The 19,460-nt window shown below is 60.0% G+C and overlaps 1 protein-coding gene and 1 long non-coding RNA gene across 4 annotated transcripts in view; one reads left to right on the top strand and one right to left on the bottom strand.

The window, feature by feature from the left end:
- The window catches only part of ELN (elastin), a 31,483-nt gene extending 14,326 nt beyond the window's left edge, over nucleotides 1–17,157 (bottom strand). Inside the window, exons 1-15 of one of the 3 annotated variants that reach the window (XM_087868193.1) lie at nucleotides 16,959–17,157; nucleotides 10,987–11,037; nucleotides 9,681–9,710; nucleotides 9,149–9,181; nucleotides 7,020–7,049; nucleotides 5,303–5,395; nucleotides 4,974–5,051; nucleotides 4,823–4,891; nucleotides 4,082–4,129; nucleotides 3,198–3,269; nucleotides 2,894–2,923; nucleotides 2,335–2,406; nucleotides 1,674–1,715; nucleotides 1,248–1,307; nucleotides 903–956 (exon numbers count right to left, since the gene is read on the bottom strand). In XM_087868193.1, coding sequence (XP_087724319.1) covers nucleotides 903–956; nucleotides 1,248–1,307; nucleotides 1,674–1,715; nucleotides 2,335–2,406; nucleotides 2,894–2,923; nucleotides 3,198–3,269; nucleotides 4,082–4,129; nucleotides 4,823–4,891; nucleotides 4,974–5,051; nucleotides 5,303–5,395; nucleotides 7,020–7,049; nucleotides 9,149–9,181; nucleotides 9,681–9,710; nucleotides 10,987–11,037; nucleotides 16,959–17,040 — 844 coding nt within the window. In that variant the 5' untranslated portion in view covers nucleotides 17,041–17,157. The remainder of the gene's footprint in view (nucleotides 1–902; nucleotides 957–1,247; nucleotides 1,308–1,673; nucleotides 1,716–2,334; nucleotides 2,407–2,893; nucleotides 2,924–3,197; nucleotides 3,270–4,081; nucleotides 4,130–4,822; nucleotides 4,892–4,973; nucleotides 5,052–5,302; nucleotides 5,396–7,019; nucleotides 7,050–9,148; nucleotides 9,182–9,680; nucleotides 9,711–10,986; nucleotides 11,038–16,958) is intronic. The other 2 variants (XM_087868188.1, XM_087868194.1) reach the window with 2 other exon arrangements.
- LOC123784735 (uncharacterized) lies at nucleotides 2,566–9,154 on the top strand. Its single transcript, XR_006777545.2, has 3 exons — nucleotides 2,566–2,930; nucleotides 5,561–5,822; nucleotides 6,352–9,154. It is a non-coding gene; the product is annotated as an uncharacterized LOC123784735 (long non-coding RNA).
- Nucleotides 17,158–19,460: the final 2,303 nt, after the last annotated feature.

Genomic DNA, 19,460 nt, shown 5'->3' with positions numbered 1-19,460 from the left:
ACTGCCTGAAATTATTACTCTGACCCCCATAGTACCCATCCCCTCAGCCTGGGCTTCTCCCTTCTATGTTAACCACACGGCAAACTCCAGAATCAAATGTCATTTTCTCTGAGAAAACTTCTTGATTTCCCCCACATAGAAATAATGTCTCTCTCTGAGTCCCACCACAGTGCCTGCATTTTGCTGCAGGGCTCTTATTGGACCCGGGCCTCTGAAATGGCTGGCTGGCTGGCTGGCTGGCTGGAGGAATTGATGGATGGAAGGAAGGAGGGATTGATAGAGGATGGAGGGAGGGGGGGATAGATGTGGAATGGAGGGATGGAAAGAGGGAGGGACTGATGGGTGGATGGAGGGATAGATGAAGGATGGAGGGATGGGAAGAGGGAGGGACTGATGGGTGGATGGAGGGATAGATGAAGGATGGAGGGATGGGAAGAGGGAGGGACTGATGGGTGGATGGAGGGATAGATGAAGGATGGAGGGATGGGAAGAGGGAGGGACTGATGGGTGGATGGAGGGATAGATGAAGGATGGAGGGATGGGAAGAGGGAGGGATGAAAGGATGAGGGGGGAATGGAGAAGGGATGGATGAGGGGATGGGTAGATGGATGGATGAATGAAGGAGCTGAGGAAGGAATGGATAGATGGAGAGATGGAAGGAAGGATGGATGGATGGATGGATGGATGGATGGATGGATGGATGGTTGGGAAGATGGATAGGGATGGATAGAGAGAGGGATGGAAGAAAGAATGAGTGAATGGACAGATAGAGAAGTGGGTGGTATTGAAAACACTGGATAAATGGGGGTGGGGAGGGGCTGGCTGCCTTGGTTGGCTCTCTATGAGGCAGGCTGTCAGTGATAATAGGGATAGAGAGGCTGGGGGCTGGCAGGTGCACTTACCATACTTTGCTGCTTTAGCCGCTGCTGCTGCTGCTGCAGCCTGGGAACCAACTCCTGGGGGAGGGGAAGGAGAGAGACTCTGAAAACTGTTCTCCTGCATCTCCAGAGCCCACCTGTTCCAGCCCCATGAGAACCAACCCTTTCACAAAAGGGTATGGGTTGAGGGGCTTCATAGGAAGCAGAGCTGAGGGAGCTGCCCTCACCCAAGATCCTTCTCCTGGCTCAGACTGGGGTCTGGATGCAGGGTGGGCTGGCCTGCATCCTGGAGAGACCCTGATCAGCCCCAGGGCTCTGGAGCCTGAGTGATTGGTGCCCCTTTGGCTGACAGTTGGGTGAGGTTCTTACCTGTCCCCGTGGGGTACCCAGCCTTGCCTCCGGCACCAGCCACTCCTCCGGGCCCATAGCCTGTGCAACAGAGGGGCTCTGTGGGCATCTGTGCAGATCTCACTGTGGCTGCACCCCCTGCCCTGCCCTTCAGGGCTCAGGCTGCCCAGAGTCTCCACTCTTTCATTCCCAGCCGGAGTGAAATACCAATGGATGTGGGATACTTATTCCCATTTTACAGATGAAGAAACTGGTTTGCCCAAGGCCTGGGGCTAAGTGTGAGGGCCAGGATCGAGAACCAGGCTGTCCAAGTCCCAAATTTTATGTTCCTTTTTCAGGAGATTCCCTTTCCAAGCCTCTACCCCATCCCCAGTCGGTGCTCTCCTTGCTAGGCCCCTGCCGCTGGAAAGTGCTAGAAGCCCATCCGTTCAGGAGGGTCTTACTCACCGAACGGCAGTTTCCCAGTGCTGTAGGGCAGTCCATAGCCACCTGAAGAGAGGGCAGGGTGGGCAAAGGGGCTGCTCCTTGGTGACCCTATGCTGGGCTCCCACTGCCTGGGTAGGCAGCCCTACCCCACAGGTACTGAGGCCTGAGACACCCCCCGCCCCCACACGAACCAAAGGTCCCAAGCTGCTCTAGAGGGTCTCAGGAGAGCAGAGGCCCTGGGTGGAGAAGGGAGAGGGCACCCCTGCTCCAGGGGCTGATGGCACGCCCCTCCCCCTACAAATCCAGGACCTGCTATGGCCCTAGAATCCGAGTCTCTTCCTTATCATCCTCCCGACAAGAAACATCTCATTGTCTGAGCTGATGGTGGGGGCAGAGAGCTGACCTCAGAGGGGTCTTTCCATTGAAAGCTGTTTCTTATCATCAACACCTATGGTTCCCCATGGGGGCTATGGCTCTCTGTACCTGTGCGTGTGAGGGAGGCCGGTGCCTACAGAGTGGCTTCCCTTGCTGGCGACCGGACGTGGGCGTCCGTACTCAGGTGCCCTAACCACCCCCCCAACCCTGCCGAGACACCGGTGGCCAAAAAAACGTCCCCCACATGCTGGCTTCTCAGCAGTGAGGCCCGGGGAGTGGTGTGTCTTGAGTCTTCCTTCTGACTCACCTGGCAGTTTGGGTGCCTTGATGGGGTACCCCAGCGGGACACCAGGCTGCTGGCCCCCAAAGGGTCCAACTCCTGTGGGAGCAAGGAGAGCGAGCTCAGGTCCCAGCAACCGTGCAGGGCCGTCGGCCCCACGCCACACTTTCTGCTCAGAGTGAACTCCAGACCATCTTGTCTTCCTGCCTCTTTGTCACTGGTCAGCCTGGCCCTCCTCAGTGCCTCCGGTCACTTCCTCCAGGAAACTGCAGGACTCCCCCACCCACCCCAGGGCTTGGGCCACAGTCAGGGCCTGCAGCTCTTGCGGCATTTGGCACAGATGGGTGGGATTTCTGGGGTTATTTGGCTGCTACGCAGACAGAGGGGTTGGGGTTAGGGAAGCGGCCTGTGATCGAGGCCACATTGTGCTGAAGCCAGTCCAAGGCCTGAGGCAGTAGGCGTGAGGGAAACCGGACAGGCCTTGCTGGGACTCGGGGTGCCCAGCCCCACCCAGGACAAAAGCCCCGGCCTGGCTGGCTACTCTGCCGACTGCCCACCTGCCGGGGGACACCCAGCTTTGCCTCACCTGGGATTCCAGCAAAAGCTCCGCCTCCACCTGCAAGGTAAGAGCCGTCACCGCAGCCCTGCCACCATGGGCCCTGGGTGCCAGGGTACCAATAAATGGTGCCCGGACCACCCAGCTCACAGTTGGGGATTTCTGAGAGGGGTGCTTCCCATCCCGGCCAGCTGCGTCCAGGCTGGAGCACAAGAGGCACCCTCCCAGAGGGCCCTGAGCCCAGGGTCCCCATCCCCACCCCCACTCTGGGCCAGAGGGGACTGAAGGAGGGTGGAGATTCCCGCCATGGGCTCCCAGCACACTGGCTGCATACCTGGGGTCTTGGCCTTGACTCCGGTTCCGGTGGGAACCCCGGGGAGCACCCCCACACCTGGGAACCGAGCTCCTAAGGGGCAAAGCAGGGAGCTGGCAGTGAGGGTAGGAAGGCAGGCCTCGCAGGCACCCACACCTCCCCCGGGTCACAGAGCTGACCTTCTCTACCGACTACCAGCCATGGGCACGGCTCACGGGGTGGTGGGGGGCCCGTGTGGTGGCGGCTGTCTTTCCCTGTCTGACCCAAGGTTGGAAGACCTGAGTGTTAATCCCATTTCCCAGCCACTCCAGCCTGTGCCTCAGTCGGCCTTCTCTCTAAATTGAAGTTAATTTGCAGCTTCCCGGCCCACGGAGAAGGCAGAGCAGCTGGTATTTTCCCCACTCCCGTCTCCAATGGGGCTGGGCCACCTCAGCCAGAGGGACAGTGGGGAGGGACACTCTGTCAGCAAATCCCTCCAGAGCGGGCCAAATCTGGGCTTTTGGGGGAATTCAGGAGGTCACATGCTGGGCGGGGTGGCCAGGCCCTGGACAGGGCAGCTAGGAGAGGGGTCTCCTACAGGGCGGGTCTGCGGGGCGGGCCCCCTGGTGACTCAGAGCTTTTGGGAAAGAGCTGGCCACCCTGGGACTTGCTGTGTCTCCGGGGGGCCCTCCTAGGGCTGTGACGATGGTCTGGGCTTGGGCCTAGGGTCAGGGCTTGGGGCAGTGGTGAAGCTGACTAGCCCTTGTGGGAAAAAATGACCAGGGGCCTCTGTCTGTTGGCTTGAGCTTTGATGCTTAGGGGGACGGTGCTGGTCAGGGCTCAGGTGACCACCCTGGCTTGTGGGGAGGTGACAGGCCACCGGGGAGGCTGCCAGGGCTGCTGTCCTTGCCCTAGGGTCCCCTTACCTGTTCCTGGGAGCACTCCTCCTGGATAGACACCTGGCAGCCCCACACCTGTGACCGAGAGAAAAGGTTTGAGCCGTGAACAGCAGCCTGGCCTCTAGGAGCCCCTCCTGGACCCTTCTCTCTGGAGTGGCTCTGGGACTTTCCGGCCAGCCACCCAGGGCCCTGGAGGAGGTCACCAGAGACCCAAGGGCGGTGGCCGCGGCTCTCCCACAAGTTTCGGAAGTCATCTGCAAACCCTTCTGTGTGTGGATTTATCTTGTCTCCTGGAGCCTGTTTACATGGCTGGCTCAGCCCACCTCTGGGCTAACAGCTTCCAGATGTTCCCTCCCTTCTGGGTGGACTCAGGCAGCCTTTTGTTCAACCTGAAGTCACTTCCTCAAGGGCTCGGTGCAGAGGAACGAGCACCAGATGGGGAGTCAGCGCGCCCCGGGCTCAGCCCAGCTCTGCCGTGACTGCCATGGGCCCTTCCGCACTGCCTGTCCATCCCAAGCCCCTGCGCCCCATCTGTCACTTGAGTGCCTGCCACAGAGCATGTCTCTGAGATCTCTTTCTGCTCCAAGATCTGGAAGAAGGGCCCGGAAGGTAGGCCGGGGCCCCCGTCCAGCATTCCTGCCATGGTACCACACGTGGGGCCTGCCCCACCCGCCGCGGCCGGACCTCTCCCTTCCTGTCTGGTGTGGAAGGGAGGAGCCTCTACCCTCCCTGCCCTGCTTCCTCCAGCCCCGGACACCGCACACTGACCGGGCACTTTCCCGGGCTTCGCTCCGGCTCCGACTCCAACTCCGGCTCCGGCCTGAGGCACCACCGCGCCTGGCACAGGATAGGCGCGTCAGAGTGGGCTCTGCCCGGGCCTGCGGCCTTCACCTGGGCAACTCAGGTCTACCCTCCATACCTGTAGACACTCCTAAGCCACCGACGCCACCAATGCCGCCGACTCCGCCGACGCCACCGACGCCACCAAGCCCAGCACCTACAGAGATGGAGTGGGAGAGGCAGGGGGTCACGCAAGGGACAGTGGGAGGCAGGAGGGCCCTGGGCCGCCAGGTGAAGGCCCTGTCATCTCGCTTTGAGACTTGGGCACAACTGGTGGCCTCCCCGAGTCCGGGTGGATTGGGGATGAGAATTCTGCCCACCTGCTGCCCCCCGGGGAAAGGGTCTGGCCAAGTTGTGAGTTCACAGAGGCCAGAGGGCTTCGGGCATGTGCCCAAGGGTAACACTCACCAGCCTTGGCAGCTTTATAGGCCGCAGCGGCCCCCGCTGCTCCACCGGGCACCAGAGCCCCCGGGAAGGTGCCTGCAGGAAAGGCCCCGAGCCCTGCCAAGGGGAGAACCAGGTGAGGCTCTGAGCCCCAGCCCACCGGGCCCTGACCCTCCTGGAAGGAGCATTTGAGGCGGTTTCCATGCTAAGCAGGGACCCCCTGCTCCCAGGACCAAGTTTGGTGCTGGAGAGCGATAAATGGCCCCTGGGTCTTCTCTCCAGCTCTCACCCCGGACCCAGCCGTGACGTGCCTGTACCCTGAGCAGCTGCTCAAGGTTAGGTGGTCTCAACATCACCCCCTTGCTAGTGCCTGGGACCGGCTTGGCCTGCCATCCCTGTACCCCAGCTGCCCTCCACACCGAACAGATGTACTGGGCGTGGCTCTGGCCCCCCGAGGGGCGGGTTGCCTGGATGTCAACACCAACTTGCCCCAGGACCCCCACCTGCAAGCCCACCAGCACCTTCGGGGAGAAGGAGATAGCAGGTGAGGAGAGGAGAGCTAGTATGCAGGCCCCATTCCTGGGCCCAGGGTGGGAAGGGTCTCGTGGCGGGAGATCAGGAACCGGGCGGGGCCGTGTGCGGCGCTCAGGCCCCTAAGCTGGACTCCAGCAGTTGGTACTTAGGGGCTGATCCTGATAAAATAGTGACCAGCTACTAGGTACTATGTAGGCGTGACCCCCCCAGAGCACCCCAGACCTTGCTTCCCCTAGGCCTGTCGGCTGAAGGGGGGCCCAGCAGGGCTTTCTGTGCCAGACCCTGCTCTGTTCTTACCATCAGCACTCAGCCCCAGGCCCGTACTGCTTCCTTGCAGGGGTCCCCTGGCTCAGCCCACTCCTCCTCCCATAGCCCCTTTCGACGCCCACCATCTGTCTGTCTGTCCATCCAGCCTGCCCTGCTGTCCAGCAGCCTCCTTGCTTGCAGATGGTTGCTAAAATGTTTATGAGAAGCTAAATGGGTCCCTTTGGCTCTCTCCTTCCCACATCTGGGCCCAATTGCTCCCTCTCCCCCTCCAGGAGACATTCCACGGCTTTGGCCAGGACTGATGGGCAATCAGGTTGGAGTTCACAATCGAGCCAGGTTTGTTTCCAATTCTGTGAGAATCTTTCCTGCAAGCTCCAGTCCTGGCTGCCAGGGTCCTGAGCCCAGGAGCAGCCCTCTCTGGGGACAGACCCCAGACATGGGGGACTGCTGAGCCCCAGAGGGTCTACCTGGCTTTCCCTGGGTGTGGTCCCCCTTCCCACCCCATCTCCTCCTTGTCTGAGCTGACCACATCTAAAACTCAGCCGGCCCCTCTGCAAGGTGGGTCTCTAACTGCGGCCCCTCTCCCTTCCAGGCAGGTGCGGTATGCGTCAGGCCAGGCCTGGGGGTGTGCTGGGTACATTTCCTTGGCACCGCAGGCCCTGCCCCTCCCTAGCTCTGTCAGGGGCTTGTCTCAAGCCAAGCCCGTTTCCTGAGCTCCAAGAGGGCAGGGAACAGGCTCAGGCCTTTCCTGACCACAGAAGGGATGGGAAGAGAAGATGGGGACCCAACAGGAAGTAAGAAGAAGCTGGGGCTGGTGGGGCGGGCAGGCAGCCCTTCTGCTCTGCCCTTTTCCCATGCTCCCCTGCCAGCTGTCTGATCCCAGGGCCACCTCCAGCATGACCAGTCCCACCCCTGCTCGCCCTCCTTCCTGAGGACTCACCTGGCCCGAACGCTCCCAGGAGTCCAGCCCCTGGAAAGGAGGAGAGATGTGAGGAGCTGACCTTAGCAGGGAGCCCAGGGGCCTGGCCAGCTTAACCCTCTGTCTTCCCAGCACCACAGAGCCCTGGATTCAAACCCTGCTGCCCCTACCCACTCGGTGTGTGAGGGGAGCAAGTCACTTCCTCTGTCAGAGACTCAGTTTCCCCACCTACGGAATGGCTGGTGTGTGCCTGACCTTCCTGGGCCCAGTGGGCTGGTAAACAGGAAGCACCTAGTGTGTGCCACGTGCCAGGGCTCCCAGTAGGTGTCCCCCAGCTCCTTCCTGTTCTCTCCAGCCAGCGGCTGGCCTCCAGCTGGTGCTGCGGGGGGTATGGGTGGAGCCGGCTCTCAGCTTCCTGGGCCCCCACTGAGAGTCCGGGCAGGGTCAGCCCGCGGAGGCCCATGCGGAGCCTCTGCCAGGCCACCCACCCTGTACTTGTCAAGGGATTAATTGTTCCCAAGCACGACACACGCCGCCTGTGTCCCGTTCTGTCCTGCCTGGGCAGGCCCGGACGTCCCTGCAGCCAGGCCACATAGAGCTGCTCTGGTGTGGGGCGGGGGGCACTGTGGCCCGAGCTGGGCCTTTGTGGCCTAGGGTGCTGAGGCTGAAAGGGGATGACCTCAGGCCCTTGCCGTCAGAAGGAGATGTCCTGACTTCCCTTTTGGTCTACTCCTCCACCCAGAGCCGGAAGTTCTTTCAGATGTCTACACTAGGTCGTTCACTCATTAACACCTTGCCTTAGTGCCCACCCTTATGGGCCTCTGTGGGCAGCTGTCCTGGTCTCCCCTCTGGTGTTTTATCACCACCTGCCATGGGTCCCCTGCTGCCGGTGGGATCCACTCATCTCCTCCCCCAGTTTTGCAGTCATGGCCCCCACTAAGCAAAGTCCTTAGTGGGCTTTCCTGGCTAAGCAGAGTCCGACTTCCACGCCTTCGCGTCCTCCCTCCCTACCGCCGGGGACCCTGTGAGGACGGCGTGCCCCTCCAGGAAGACGGGATGCAGGTTTCGGCGGCATCAGCAGTGAGGCCCAAAGGCTCCTGGCCTCGCAGACCCCCACGGACCCCAGGAAAGCCCTTGCCCAGGACTCCTGCTCTCTCGCCTCTCTCGGAGTTTCACAACCCAGCTGGGCTTGCAGGGAAGGGGGGATCGGGGTCTTGTAGATTCATTTGCACTTGGATCATCGGACACTGGGATTTCGTAAGAGCCGTCAGACATCCAAACTGTCCTGGAGCCTCCGGCTTCGGTGCCGGGGAGACGCGGGGCGGGGGGTGGGGGGGGGGCGGTGCCAAGGCCACATGTGGAGCATCTCACGCCGATGGGGCCATAAATCTGGGCCATTTCCTCCACCTGCTCCTTCTCCGCCAGTGTTTCCCGGAGGGATCTGCCCTCCCCCTTTCCCGGGGTGTGTTGTTTTGGAGCCCACGGTGGACCTCAGTGGCAGCTCCGGGCCCCATGGGCAGAAGCCTGAACAGATCTAGCCAGATCTTCTTACTGGAAACCTCCAAGGCTTAAACACAGCTGGAAGGGGCCTGGTCAGGAGGGGAGCTATTCTGGGCCCAGGGTCAGGGTTCGGGCTGGGGTTAAGTCCAGGCCTCGGTCTCGGGTCGGAGTTCAGCCTGGGGTCAGAATAAGGGCTCCAATTGTCATTGAGGTCAGAGATTTCTAGGGTCTTGGCCTAGAGGTTAGAGAAAGCTTGGTCTGGGATCAGGGGACCATCCAGGCGGAGTCTGGAGGCCACTGTCCGTGTCTGAGCACCAGAGCAACGTTCATGGGCTTGGTGGCCACTGGGACATTAGTCCCTGCCTTTGCCCCCCTATCCCCAGCACCGGGGCTGTTTCTGAGACCCTGTGCCAACGGGACTCTCCAGGCAGCTGGGCACACGGGTATTTGCAGGGTAGACACTAGACCCTCCTCACACAGGGAAGACATCAAGCTGACTCCAGCCTCCCGTTCCTAGAGGTCCTGGGGCTGCCCCAACCTGCTTATGGCTGCTTACCACCTCCCTCCCTCCTCCTGCCTGTTGCCTTCCTCCCTGGGTTCAATACCCTGTGGGCCCTGCCCTCCCCTCCCCCTGGGGCCTCAGGTCTTACCTGGCTTGGGCGGTTTGCCTCCAGGCCCCAGAGCTGCAGAGGGAAGAGAAGGAAGTGAACTCAGAGTCCCAGGTCACTGTTTTTCTACTATTTATCTCCCTGGTGCATTGGGAGGTGGGGGTTTCACCTGCCAGGTCCTAGAGGGGTTGACAGGGAGGGTCCTCCCCTTTGGACAGGAAGCCGCTGGGAGCCCAGTGTCTGGATGTGTGGGTGGGAAACTCAGCTCCAGCCCTGATTTATGGTTTCTACTCTCTCAGACGCAGTTTCTCAGCCCGGGAAGGGAAAGATGATACCCACTCAGCAGGCCTGGTCGGGGTGTTGTGGGGGTTCAAAAGCCATGGGAAAGGAAGCAGGGGCCACCAGGGAAAGAGGCCAGGGGTTTTGGCAAGTCTCGACCGGACGCTCCGTCCATAAACTGAGGGATGCCTGGGCCTCCTGGGGTTCTGAGGCTGGGGGACCTGGGTGACCTGGGTGGACCAGAGTGAAAACCGGACACCATCCATGAGGAACCAAGTTTGCTTTCTGAGCTCACCTCCTCCTCCCAGACCTCCGAGACCAGCACCTGTGTTGAGAGGGAGAGAGAGAGAGACAGAACCATCAATGTCTCTGCCAGAAAGCTGCCCACAGACCCACGATCAAGTCCCTCACTGCCTAGCTGCATGACCTCAGGCAAGCCTTAACCCCTGTGAGCCTCAGTTTCCCCATTGGGCCAACAGCCCGGTGCCGCTTTGTGTCTGGGAGTGTGCCAGCAACTGCCCTCCATTTCCTATCAGTCCTAACCACTCGAATGCTTTTTTCTTTCTTTTTTAAAACTAGATCACCAGTTTATTATAAAAGGACGTAACTCAGGAACCGCTGGAGGGAAGAGGAGTGGGCGTGGAGGGGGCGGAGGCAAGGTCTGGGGAAGGGGCGGGACTTCCATGCCCTCTCTGGGTGCCTCTTCCTGCACATCCAGGGGTCCACCTCCCCGGAAGCACCTCTCCAACACTTTCTAAGTATTGAAAGTGTTACTTTTGATTTTTTAAATTGCTTTAAACCGTGATGCTTTTTTTTTCCAAATTAAAAGAAAACGTGCCCTCCCCCCATGCCAGAAGTGCAACATTCTGCCCCTTGTCTTTCGGGGGTGTTCCAGTCTCCAGCTGCACGTGCCACTGCTTTGTATTGTTAGCACCCGGAAGAGCACTTCGCCGTCTGGTTGGGCAGGTAGTGCACTCCTGTTTTTTAGTAGCTGTGTGTTATGTCAGAGTGGACTCAATCATACCCTCTAGTCAGGCGGACTTTTTGTGTCTTATGTCTTTGCAGAGAACTCTCCAATCAACCTTGCTCGGGATCTCTCTTTTTCTCCACCTTTCAATTATTTTCTTTGAATGCATTCCCAAGAGTGGGGTTTGTGGTTTGAGAGGCGGGGGGCATGAAGGCGCCCACTTTCGTATAGCCTCCCAAACAAACATCGCCTTTCCTCTTTCAGAAAATTTATGCCCTGGGGCGCCTGGGTGGCACAGCGGTTAAGCGTCTGCCTTCGGCCCAGGGCGTGATCCTGGCGTTATGGGATCGAGCCCCACATCAGGCTCCTCTGCTACGAGCCTGCTTCTTCCTCTCCCACTCCCCCTGCTTGTGTTCCCTCTCTCGCTGGCTGTCTCTGTCTCTGTCAAATAAATAAATAAAATCTTAAAAAAAAAAAAAGAAAATTTATGCCCTGAGTACTTGTAAAAGTGTCACACAGACTGCTCTTTTAAGTAGGAGTGGCTCTCAGGTGCTCTTCCCCTCTGCCTTGTCGTCTCGTACAAGCTCATGATGATCTGCTTTACCTGGGTGCGTGGAAGTTTCGTGTACATTACCTGGGTAAAAGACACCTCCGGGAACTCCACCAGGAACAGCCCCTGGGACCCCTGGAAGTAAGCAAGTAGAGTCCTCCATCAGCCAGAACCAATAAAAGCGAGGTAACCAGAACGAGGCAGACGACAACGTTGATGCTGTCTGTCTACAGAGCAGGGTATGCTGGCCAAGCAATCGATGTTTATAAAGCATTTTCTCATTCACGCTCCTCAAAATGGCCCCGTGGGGTTGGAAGGGCAGAGATTGCTATCTTCGTTGGAACAGATGTGAAATCGGGCTCAGAGAGGGTAAGGGGGGGGCCGGGGACACACAGCTGGGAAGAGATGGAATGTGGATTCAAAACCCAGGCCGCCCCTCTAAGTGTGATGGTTTGCGCTGTGTTACCTGCTTCTCTCCCCTGGGAGAGGGCCCGGCATGAGGCTGGGGCTGGGGCTGGGTCCTTTTTGCTGGGCAGCTAATTCTCTCCAGCCCCGAGCAGCGTGCGGAGGGGCCAGAGCTGTGGGAGAGCAGTCTGGGCCGTGACAGTGAGCAGTAAGGAAGCGTGGTTGTTGCCAACACAAATGCAGCCATTCCCACACTGATAGGATGGCGTGAGGTCAGCGTCCTCAGCCACTGGGCAGCGACCGTTGGGTGGGGCTCTGGCTGGCTGACACAGGGCTGTCTTAGGAGGTGCCGGGGCCCAGAGGGGGACACCATGAATGAGCAAAGTGAATAGTTTCCTAAGGAAAAGCTAATTCACCGGCCAGGCCAGGGGCTGTCTGCCCAGCCAAGATCACGAGTTCATTTCCCATGGGCCCACGAAGCTCTCACTGGGGAGCGCCGTGGTGCTGGGCCCCGGACCAGGCCTGTGCGTGGTCATGGCAACAGACGATCCCAGGGCGGACCAGGCCCTGACTCCACCACCACGGGGTGGCCCCAGCTTCAATGAGTGTCCTTGCTAGCGCTCCAGCCAGGGTCCCGGACCACCCTGCTGACTGGGGCACGGGCGGGGTTGGGGGACCGTGTCGGGCAGCTCTGCAGTGTGTCCAGAGGCCCCACGGCCTGGCGGTGCTGCACAGCTGGGCCTGCTGGCCCTGTGGCCCCGTCAGCCTCAGCCACAGCCCAGCAGGGTGGGGAATGCCAAGCTGTCACGGTCACCCTGTGCCAAAGCCCCGGCGCCACATCCCCCCAGGGCCTGCAGCCCCCCAGGCCTGTCTGTCATCCAGACCTGGAGTGTGCAAACAATCTGGTCAGAGCCTTGGGGACACAGAGTGATGGCCCCAGGAGGCTGGGCCTGCTGGGAATGAGCGCCTCGGCCCTGTCATCGGCTGCCAAGCATGGATGCAGCCTGCCTGGGGCCTTTGATGCCTCCCTTGGCCCCGGCCTCCAGCTCTGAGCCCTGTCTCTTATGTGCCTGTCCCTTTGTAGTCCAGGTCTTTCTCTGTTTCGGCTCTCACCCTCCTCCCCCTTCTCTCCCTCCCGACAGTACCCTCTCCCCACCTCTCCACTCTCTGGCACCAGGGAAGGCTACGGGAGCCGTGTGGGGGGTGGACAGAGCCTGGCCGTGCCACTTCTTAGCATCTGTGTGACCTTGGGCAAGTCACTTAACCCCTCTGAGCCCCAGTTTCCTTGTAAGCAACATGGGGCTGATAACCTCTGCCTTGTGAGGCTGTTGCAAATTGTCAAAGGGTTCAAGTGAGAGACGTCCTGCCCTGGATCTAGCACACAGTGATTGCTCAAAAAAAAAAAAAAAAAAAAAAGGAGGTGACTCTGTCTACGCTTTGCTGTGCGGCGCACGGCCTGGGGCCAGGTACCCAGCAGACAGTCAATAAACCACGGATGAATGAGGTTGAGGGGAGGCAAGGATGTTCCCTGTGGGTCTGGGTCCAACCTGTTCCATTCCCAACCGACCTGGGGGGGGTCCCCACTTCGGGCCCGGCTGAACCCCTACTTCCTCTGTTGAGGTTCTGCTCCCCCACACCCCATCTGCAGTTCCTCCCCTGCCTGCTCTCTCCCCAGCGCCTGCCCATCTCTCCGCAGCCCTCCTGGCCTGCCCCAGCTTGGCCCCCCCCTCTTCCCATGATTCAGATCCCAACGGCGATTGCCAAACTCCATGCCTGAACCATGACGGCCTGCGGAGCTAGGGATTTTGACCCCCATTTTGCACTGAGCTAAGGGAGAAGGATCAGGGGGTGCGAAGGATCCCTGCCCCGCCTCCTCTCGCCAAGTGCAGGGGAGGTGAGAACAGATTAAGACAGTAGTCAGTCAAGGGCCTTCGAATAGGCATCTTTCACGTTCCAGCTGGTTCTCCTCCTCCTCACCTCCTTGGCCGGAGCCGTGCCTCCTGCCAGGAGCGCCTCTCTGCTACCCAAGTCCTGCCCTTCCTCCAAGACTGCCTCCTCTGAGCCTGTGGCTCTCCTCGCTCAGCTGGTCCAAAGCAGTTGGCTTGGAACATGCTTGTCCTGTTTTATGTGGGTTTGGCTTGTTTCGCGGGCTAGCCCAGGGTGGAACTTGTCTCTTGCCTCTTAGAATCCGGATCCTAGACTCTCAGAGATCATAACAGTCTTCTGGCCTGGGCAGAAACTCCTTCCGCAAACATCTCCCCATGCTCCTGCTTGCATGCCTCCGGTGACGGGAAAGTCACCCCCTCCCCGAGGCTCTCAGCTCTACCTGCAGAGAAGTCTTCTTTCTGCTGAGATAGAATCGACCCCCCCGTCTCCCCAGTTCCGCCTCACAGAGCCCCAGAGCCCCAGGCTCATCTCTCGTCCACAGAGAGCCTCTCAGGCATTGCCCTGTCTTTCAAGGTCGAACTCAAATATCGCTTCTGCTGTGAAGCCTTCCTGGATTTCCCGGGACTCTTCCGGGCCGCCCCAGGCCCCCAGTCCTATATGCTTCCCCCACCACTCATGCATGCTCCACCCAGCTGACAAAACATGGCGTGAGTAGCAAGAGGGAAAGTTAAACCTTAAAAATGTGCACTAATTGTAGGAGTCAGTCGGTCCAAGTAAACACATGCTGAATAAGAAGATGGATCGTTCTAGAAATTCACATTCCCACAGCCCCCTTATTTGATGAGACTTTGGCAGATGTTACATGACTGGAGCCTCCCACTGGGCCGAGGAAATAAGTGGGACAGAGAGGTTTCTCCTCATTTTATGGCCAGTGAGACGAGGCGCCTGGCCCGGGAGCCACAGCTGACCCCAGTCACACGCAGGGCCTTCTGCCTGGGCCCTGGGCTTCAGGTTCAAAGACGTGGAGAAGGCCGTTTGGGAACGAGCATTGAGCCAGCAGGCCTTGGCAAGGGGCTTCGCCAAGCCCCAGTCCAGGGGGCTGGCAGGGGAGCAGATAAGACCTCACGAAGCTGTTTATTGTTTGCCTGGAGAAAGGCTGCCAAGGGCTTTTCAAAAACAATCTATCCTCTAGTGGGTGACTCCGTCCCCTCCCTCCCCTGGGCACGTCTGCCCTCCTGCCTCGGCCCGGCGAGAACGGGATTAGCCCCTCGAGCACAGGTCCTCTGCTCTGGAGGCTCATCGGAGTTACCTGGGCGGCGTTTACAAAAGTCCTGTTCCCTCCTCGGACCAAATAAAGCAGGAATTCTTGGGTGGGAACTTGGTATCAGAGCTGTCTAAAGTTCCCTGGTTAACTCCGGTATGCAGCCATGCAGCCGGGGCTGATAATCCCTGTTCCAAATCATCCTTAGTTCCGGAATCAGGAAAAGAAAAGGCTGCTAATATTTCTGGGACATGGGGGATGGAATTCTACCCAATTTAATTGTTTTCTCTCTCTCTTTTTAAATGGCGTGGGGGTTTGGGGCAGCTGGTCCTCAAAGCTACTTTGGACCCATCCTAAATGGGTCTAGACAACCCTTTCCATCACCGTTTTCTGAGGGAGCCCCCTCCACTGGCAATATAATTCTTTGGAGCTGGGGAACCCGTGGGGGTGAGAGCCTCCCGGCGGAGGGTGGGGCAGAGCTGGGCTCCCCAGGAGAGCCGGGCGGGTGGTTCTGTGTGTAGGTCTACGACCTCTCCCGCTCCCCTGACCTCTCTCAGAGGCTCTGGGCAAAAACCCCAACAGATGTCAAGGATTCACACACCCTTTACTGGGCCCAGTTGCTCTACCACCTGGGACAGAGCTGAGACTCATGTTTGCAAAAAAGAACGAGGGCAGTTGAAGGTTATAGTGTCACCGAGGGCACAAGAAGAGGGTGCATTCTGCTCGAGGGTTTGCCCACTCTAGAGGACTCATCCCCGCTGTGCTCCTCCCCAGAGGTAGCCTGGTACCCAGCCCCCACCCCTCATCCTTTGGCAGAGAACTGGCTGGTGCTCACCCCCCCACCCCCCCGGAGGCTGCCTTAGCCTGTCTCAGCCTCCATTTCCCTATTCGTAAAAGAGGATCATATTCTCGACTCTTAGGGTTTTTGAGGGGATTAATGTAATGGCCAGGCTCTGGACAGAGCAGGTGCTCAGGGGCCACACCTGGGGGAGCAGGGAGGAGGTTCAGGAGGGCCCAGAGCTGCTGCTCTCGATGGGGGGGGAGAGGGGCTGCTGGGGTGGCCGGTCCTCTGGGGTTTGTCTTGCTCCCCCTGCTGGGCCCCGCCTGATGGTGTGCGAGTCCCCCCCCCCCCCAGGTGCAGGAGCTGACCTCCGTGCAGGAAGCCTCTACTCCCAGCAGTCCTGCCCAGCTAGTCTGTCGCACCGAAACCCACTGAGGCTGCCCAGTCCCTTACTCCAGCCCTCCCGCCTGGCCGTGTTTCCACCTGGGCCCCCACGCTGGCCCCTGCTGAAGGTCTGGCTCTTACGGCAAGGGGGACGCCCCTAGAAAGCTGACCCCACCCACGCTACCCCACCAAATGGCTTAAGTATCTGCACTCCTGTCTTCCCAGGGCCAGGAGCACCTTCAGGGACCCCCGGGGGGGGGGCCGCTCCCAGGGGCCCTTGAGGTGCATAGCAGCCCCATGGGGGGCACCCTTGTGGCCTGTGGCACTGATCATGCCCAAAGGTCCAGGACTGCTGTGAGGTCCACTTTAGCCCCTGCCACTGGCCGCCCTCCCTCTGCCAGGAGATGAATACCCTCCCTAGCTTCCCGATCCTCATTTGCGTTGTGTACCGCGTGCGCACGCGCGCACACACGCAGTGACAACCCACACCTGGATAGCATATTTCCCACGTGTCCATGCCTGTCGGGTGGCAACAGCACTTTCACGTACTTTACACCCCCCTACCCCGACACACACACACACACACACACACACACACACACACACACCTGCTCAGGGATGAACCTGTGAACAGACGTTCCCCCTCTACTGTTGGACAACACATTTGGGCATATACACACATGCCCACCTGTGCGATAGCATGCAACACACTCGTTCATGTGTGCACGTGCACACACACTCATGCTCGGATGCCCCAGCCCTCCTCACCAGGGACGGACCACGGCAGCGGCTTTCCAACCCACAACCCAGTAATCCACTTAGCTCTGACCTTCCTCGGAGGGGTGTCCTGACTTCCCCGGGGGTACAAGGAACCTGTTGAGGTCACACAGCTTGCTGCGGCGGTGGAGCTGGCCTCCAGCCCAGGTCCCCTGCCCGCAGGGCATGTGTGCACACCCACTGGGTCCACAGGTGTGCAAACTGCTAGTGCCCAACAACCCAACGGGACCCCACCGGCCCCTTCCCGGCATGCTCAGGAGCCCCCCTCCCCCACTGGAACAGCACCCAGGACAAAGCAGGGGTCCTCAGCCCTGTCGGGGCGGCAGAACCTGGACCCCGCTGAGACCGTCCTGAGTCTTGGGGTGTCTGTGTGACAGGTTCCTTCTCAGCACGGGCTGGCTCCTGGGAGGGGCAGTTCCAAGGATCCAGGGACTGAGGGGCTCCCGCCTGGGACCCCCTGGAGGACGGCAGGGTGAAGGGCGCCCTCTGGTCTGTCAGTCCAGCCACCTGGCCGGGAGGCCGTCGGGCTGCCCCCATCCCCGGGAGCAGGGTGAGGCCTACCTCCAGGCTGCGAGGGGTGGGTGATGGACAGCAGGAGCAGAAGGACTCCGGGCCGCAGGGCTGCAGCTCTCAGACCCGCCATTTCGGGGAGAAATGCCCCAGCCCGCTCTCTGCGCCTCGTTTTATCCCCAAAGCGTAATTGCTGCCTCGTCGCGGAGAGGGAAGGAGGGAGGGAGAGAGGGCGGGCGGGAGGGCGGGAGAAGGGGGAGGCCTGGGGGAGGGGGCCGCGGGGAGGGGGGCAATTACGAAAGGCCCGGCTCACAAGCCTCCCAGGCTGGGTCTGACTGGACTGGACTGTGGGCTTTTTTCCTTAAAACACACTCAAGCGCGCGCGCTCATGCACACACACACACACACACGCACACACACACAGTTTCCCCCATCTCTCTCCCGCTTTCCCTCTGTAGCTGTTCTCTCACTGCTGGCCCTGTTCCCGCCAGAAAGTGCAAGGGGGGCCTCTGCCAGGACAGCCCTCGGGAGAGGAAGCAGGAGGGAGGGCCCTGCAGCCCGGCCAAAAATCCGGCCCCAGCCAAGGCCCGAGTGGCCAGGCCCCCGCCCCTCTGGCTGGGCCCCGGGCCCAGCGTGGGGACACAGGCCAGCTGTCCCGCGCCTCTGCCCCCACGCCGGCCCTCCAGACTCTCCCAACACCCCCAGGTCTGGCCAGGACCGTCCCTGCCCGAAGCTGGGGAGGTGGGGTGCTGGGCAGGTCTGGGGTCCAGGGCCCGGGGCCAATGTCTGCAAAGGTTCAGGGGCTGTGAGCAGAATGGCCTGGAAGGTGAGATCATGCTGGCGCTGCCCCATGGGGCATGTGGGGAAAGGAAGGGGGACCCTGACACACTATAGGGCTCCGTTCTTTATGGGCTAGGGTCACAGTCTCCTGCCTGATGCTGGGGAGGGAGTGTTGGGCAGGTCTGGGATCTGTATCTGCAAAGACGGGGGGCTGCACCAGGGGAACGGACTGGGAATTAAGACCATGTTGGCGTTGTCCCCTGGGGCATCTGGGGGACATGTGGGAGACCCTGACAGACCACAGGACTCCATTTGTCATGGATCAAGGTCACAGTCCCACACGCAGTCCTGTGCAGACCAACGTCTGGTAAAGTTCAGGCAGGATCCCCAGGTGCTCATGGGGGACCGAGGGCTTGGGGACCTCACCCGGAATGAGAGGTGGCCCAGCCCCCCTTTTGCACCCAGCCCCTATCTGTCTCAGTGCCGAGTACCGCTAGCACCCAGACCAGACTCAGGGAGTCCCCAGACTGCTGGTTCCCTCCCGGCCCCAGGAGAACGCCCCAGGGGCTGACATTCCACTGGTGGCCAGGAGGGGGCGGCCCTGTGCTGAAACAGCTGGGACCAGCATTTCCAGAAGGACTCTGGGGGTCCCCGCCTGCCTGAAACAGGATGAGGACCCTGGGGATTTTTCTGGGGTCCAAGAGGGTAGGAGAGGGTCATGTCTCTCCAGCCCCTGACAGTGGGGGAAGAAATTCGGGAGCCAGAGAATTGAGGAGGGAAATGGGTACTTGCCTTCATCGGAGCCTCTGAGGGGGAAGAAGTCGAGGCCATACGTTCTGTGAGTTTTCCCTGCCCCCAGGCAGAGAATGAGGGACAGACACCACCACAGCTCTGAGCAGGGGAGCTAAAGCGCCCCTCCTGCAGCCGGGAGCCCCGTGGGCGTCTGGAGGGCTAGCCCATGCATTGGACTCAGGTGAAGCTCGCATTAAATTCTAGCTCTAGTGCTTTCTGCTGGAGTAATCTCTTCAGAGCTTCAGCTTCATCCCACGTCAGGTGGTGATAAAATCCCTGCCTGGAGGAGTTACTGCGGAGATAAGTAAAATGTCATATATTTCTATACCATGCCTGCCAGGCCCCAAATGCTCCATTTGGTATTAGTCCTAGCATCGTGCTATTGCTATCACTCACCCTGCAAGGATCACCCCTGTGTTTAGTGTAACTATAAGCTTTGGCTCTCTGAGGGGCCACCCTGGGACCCTGGGGCCATTCCTTCCTCTCCCTCTGGTCTCGGGCAGCGGCCACTCCAGGAGTCTGGGAGGCGGGTGGGCACACGAGGAGAACAGGCTTGAAGCTATTTGCCCAGGAAATGCACAGCTCTTTCTTCCAGTGTGTGTTATTCGGGGGTACTTTGGGGTAGCTGATGGAGGTTATGTGCCTGAACTGGTCTTTGTGGGTGGGGGTAGGGGCTGCCCAGGGTCGGGGTCTGGAGGCTCAGTGCCTAGGGTGAGCCTGCATGTGGGGAGGAGAGGCTGGGGGGTGGCATCTGTGTGCCTGCCCCCTCCTGGGAAGGCAGAATGGAGGGGGTGCTGGGGAGGAGCTGGGCCCCACTCCTCTCAGGGCAGTGACGTGGGCAGGAACCGGCTTTCAGACTCGCAAACCGCAGTCTGCTCAGAGTCTTTATTAATTCCAGGACCGGGAGAGAGGCTGGAGCCAGAAGGAGAGTGCTTGCTGCCCGAGGATCCAGGAGAGGTGTGGAGGGGCACATGCTGGGAG

The sequence above is a fragment of the Ursus americanus genome, chromosome 2, assembly GCF_024610735.1.
Source record: "Ursus americanus isolate L20-20 chromosome 2, mUrsAme1.1.p, whole genome shotgun sequence".
NCBI classification, from domain to species: domain Eukaryota; kingdom Metazoa; phylum Chordata; class Mammalia; order Carnivora; family Ursidae; genus Ursus; species Ursus americanus.
This window is presented reverse-complemented; position numbering and strand designations above follow the sequence as displayed.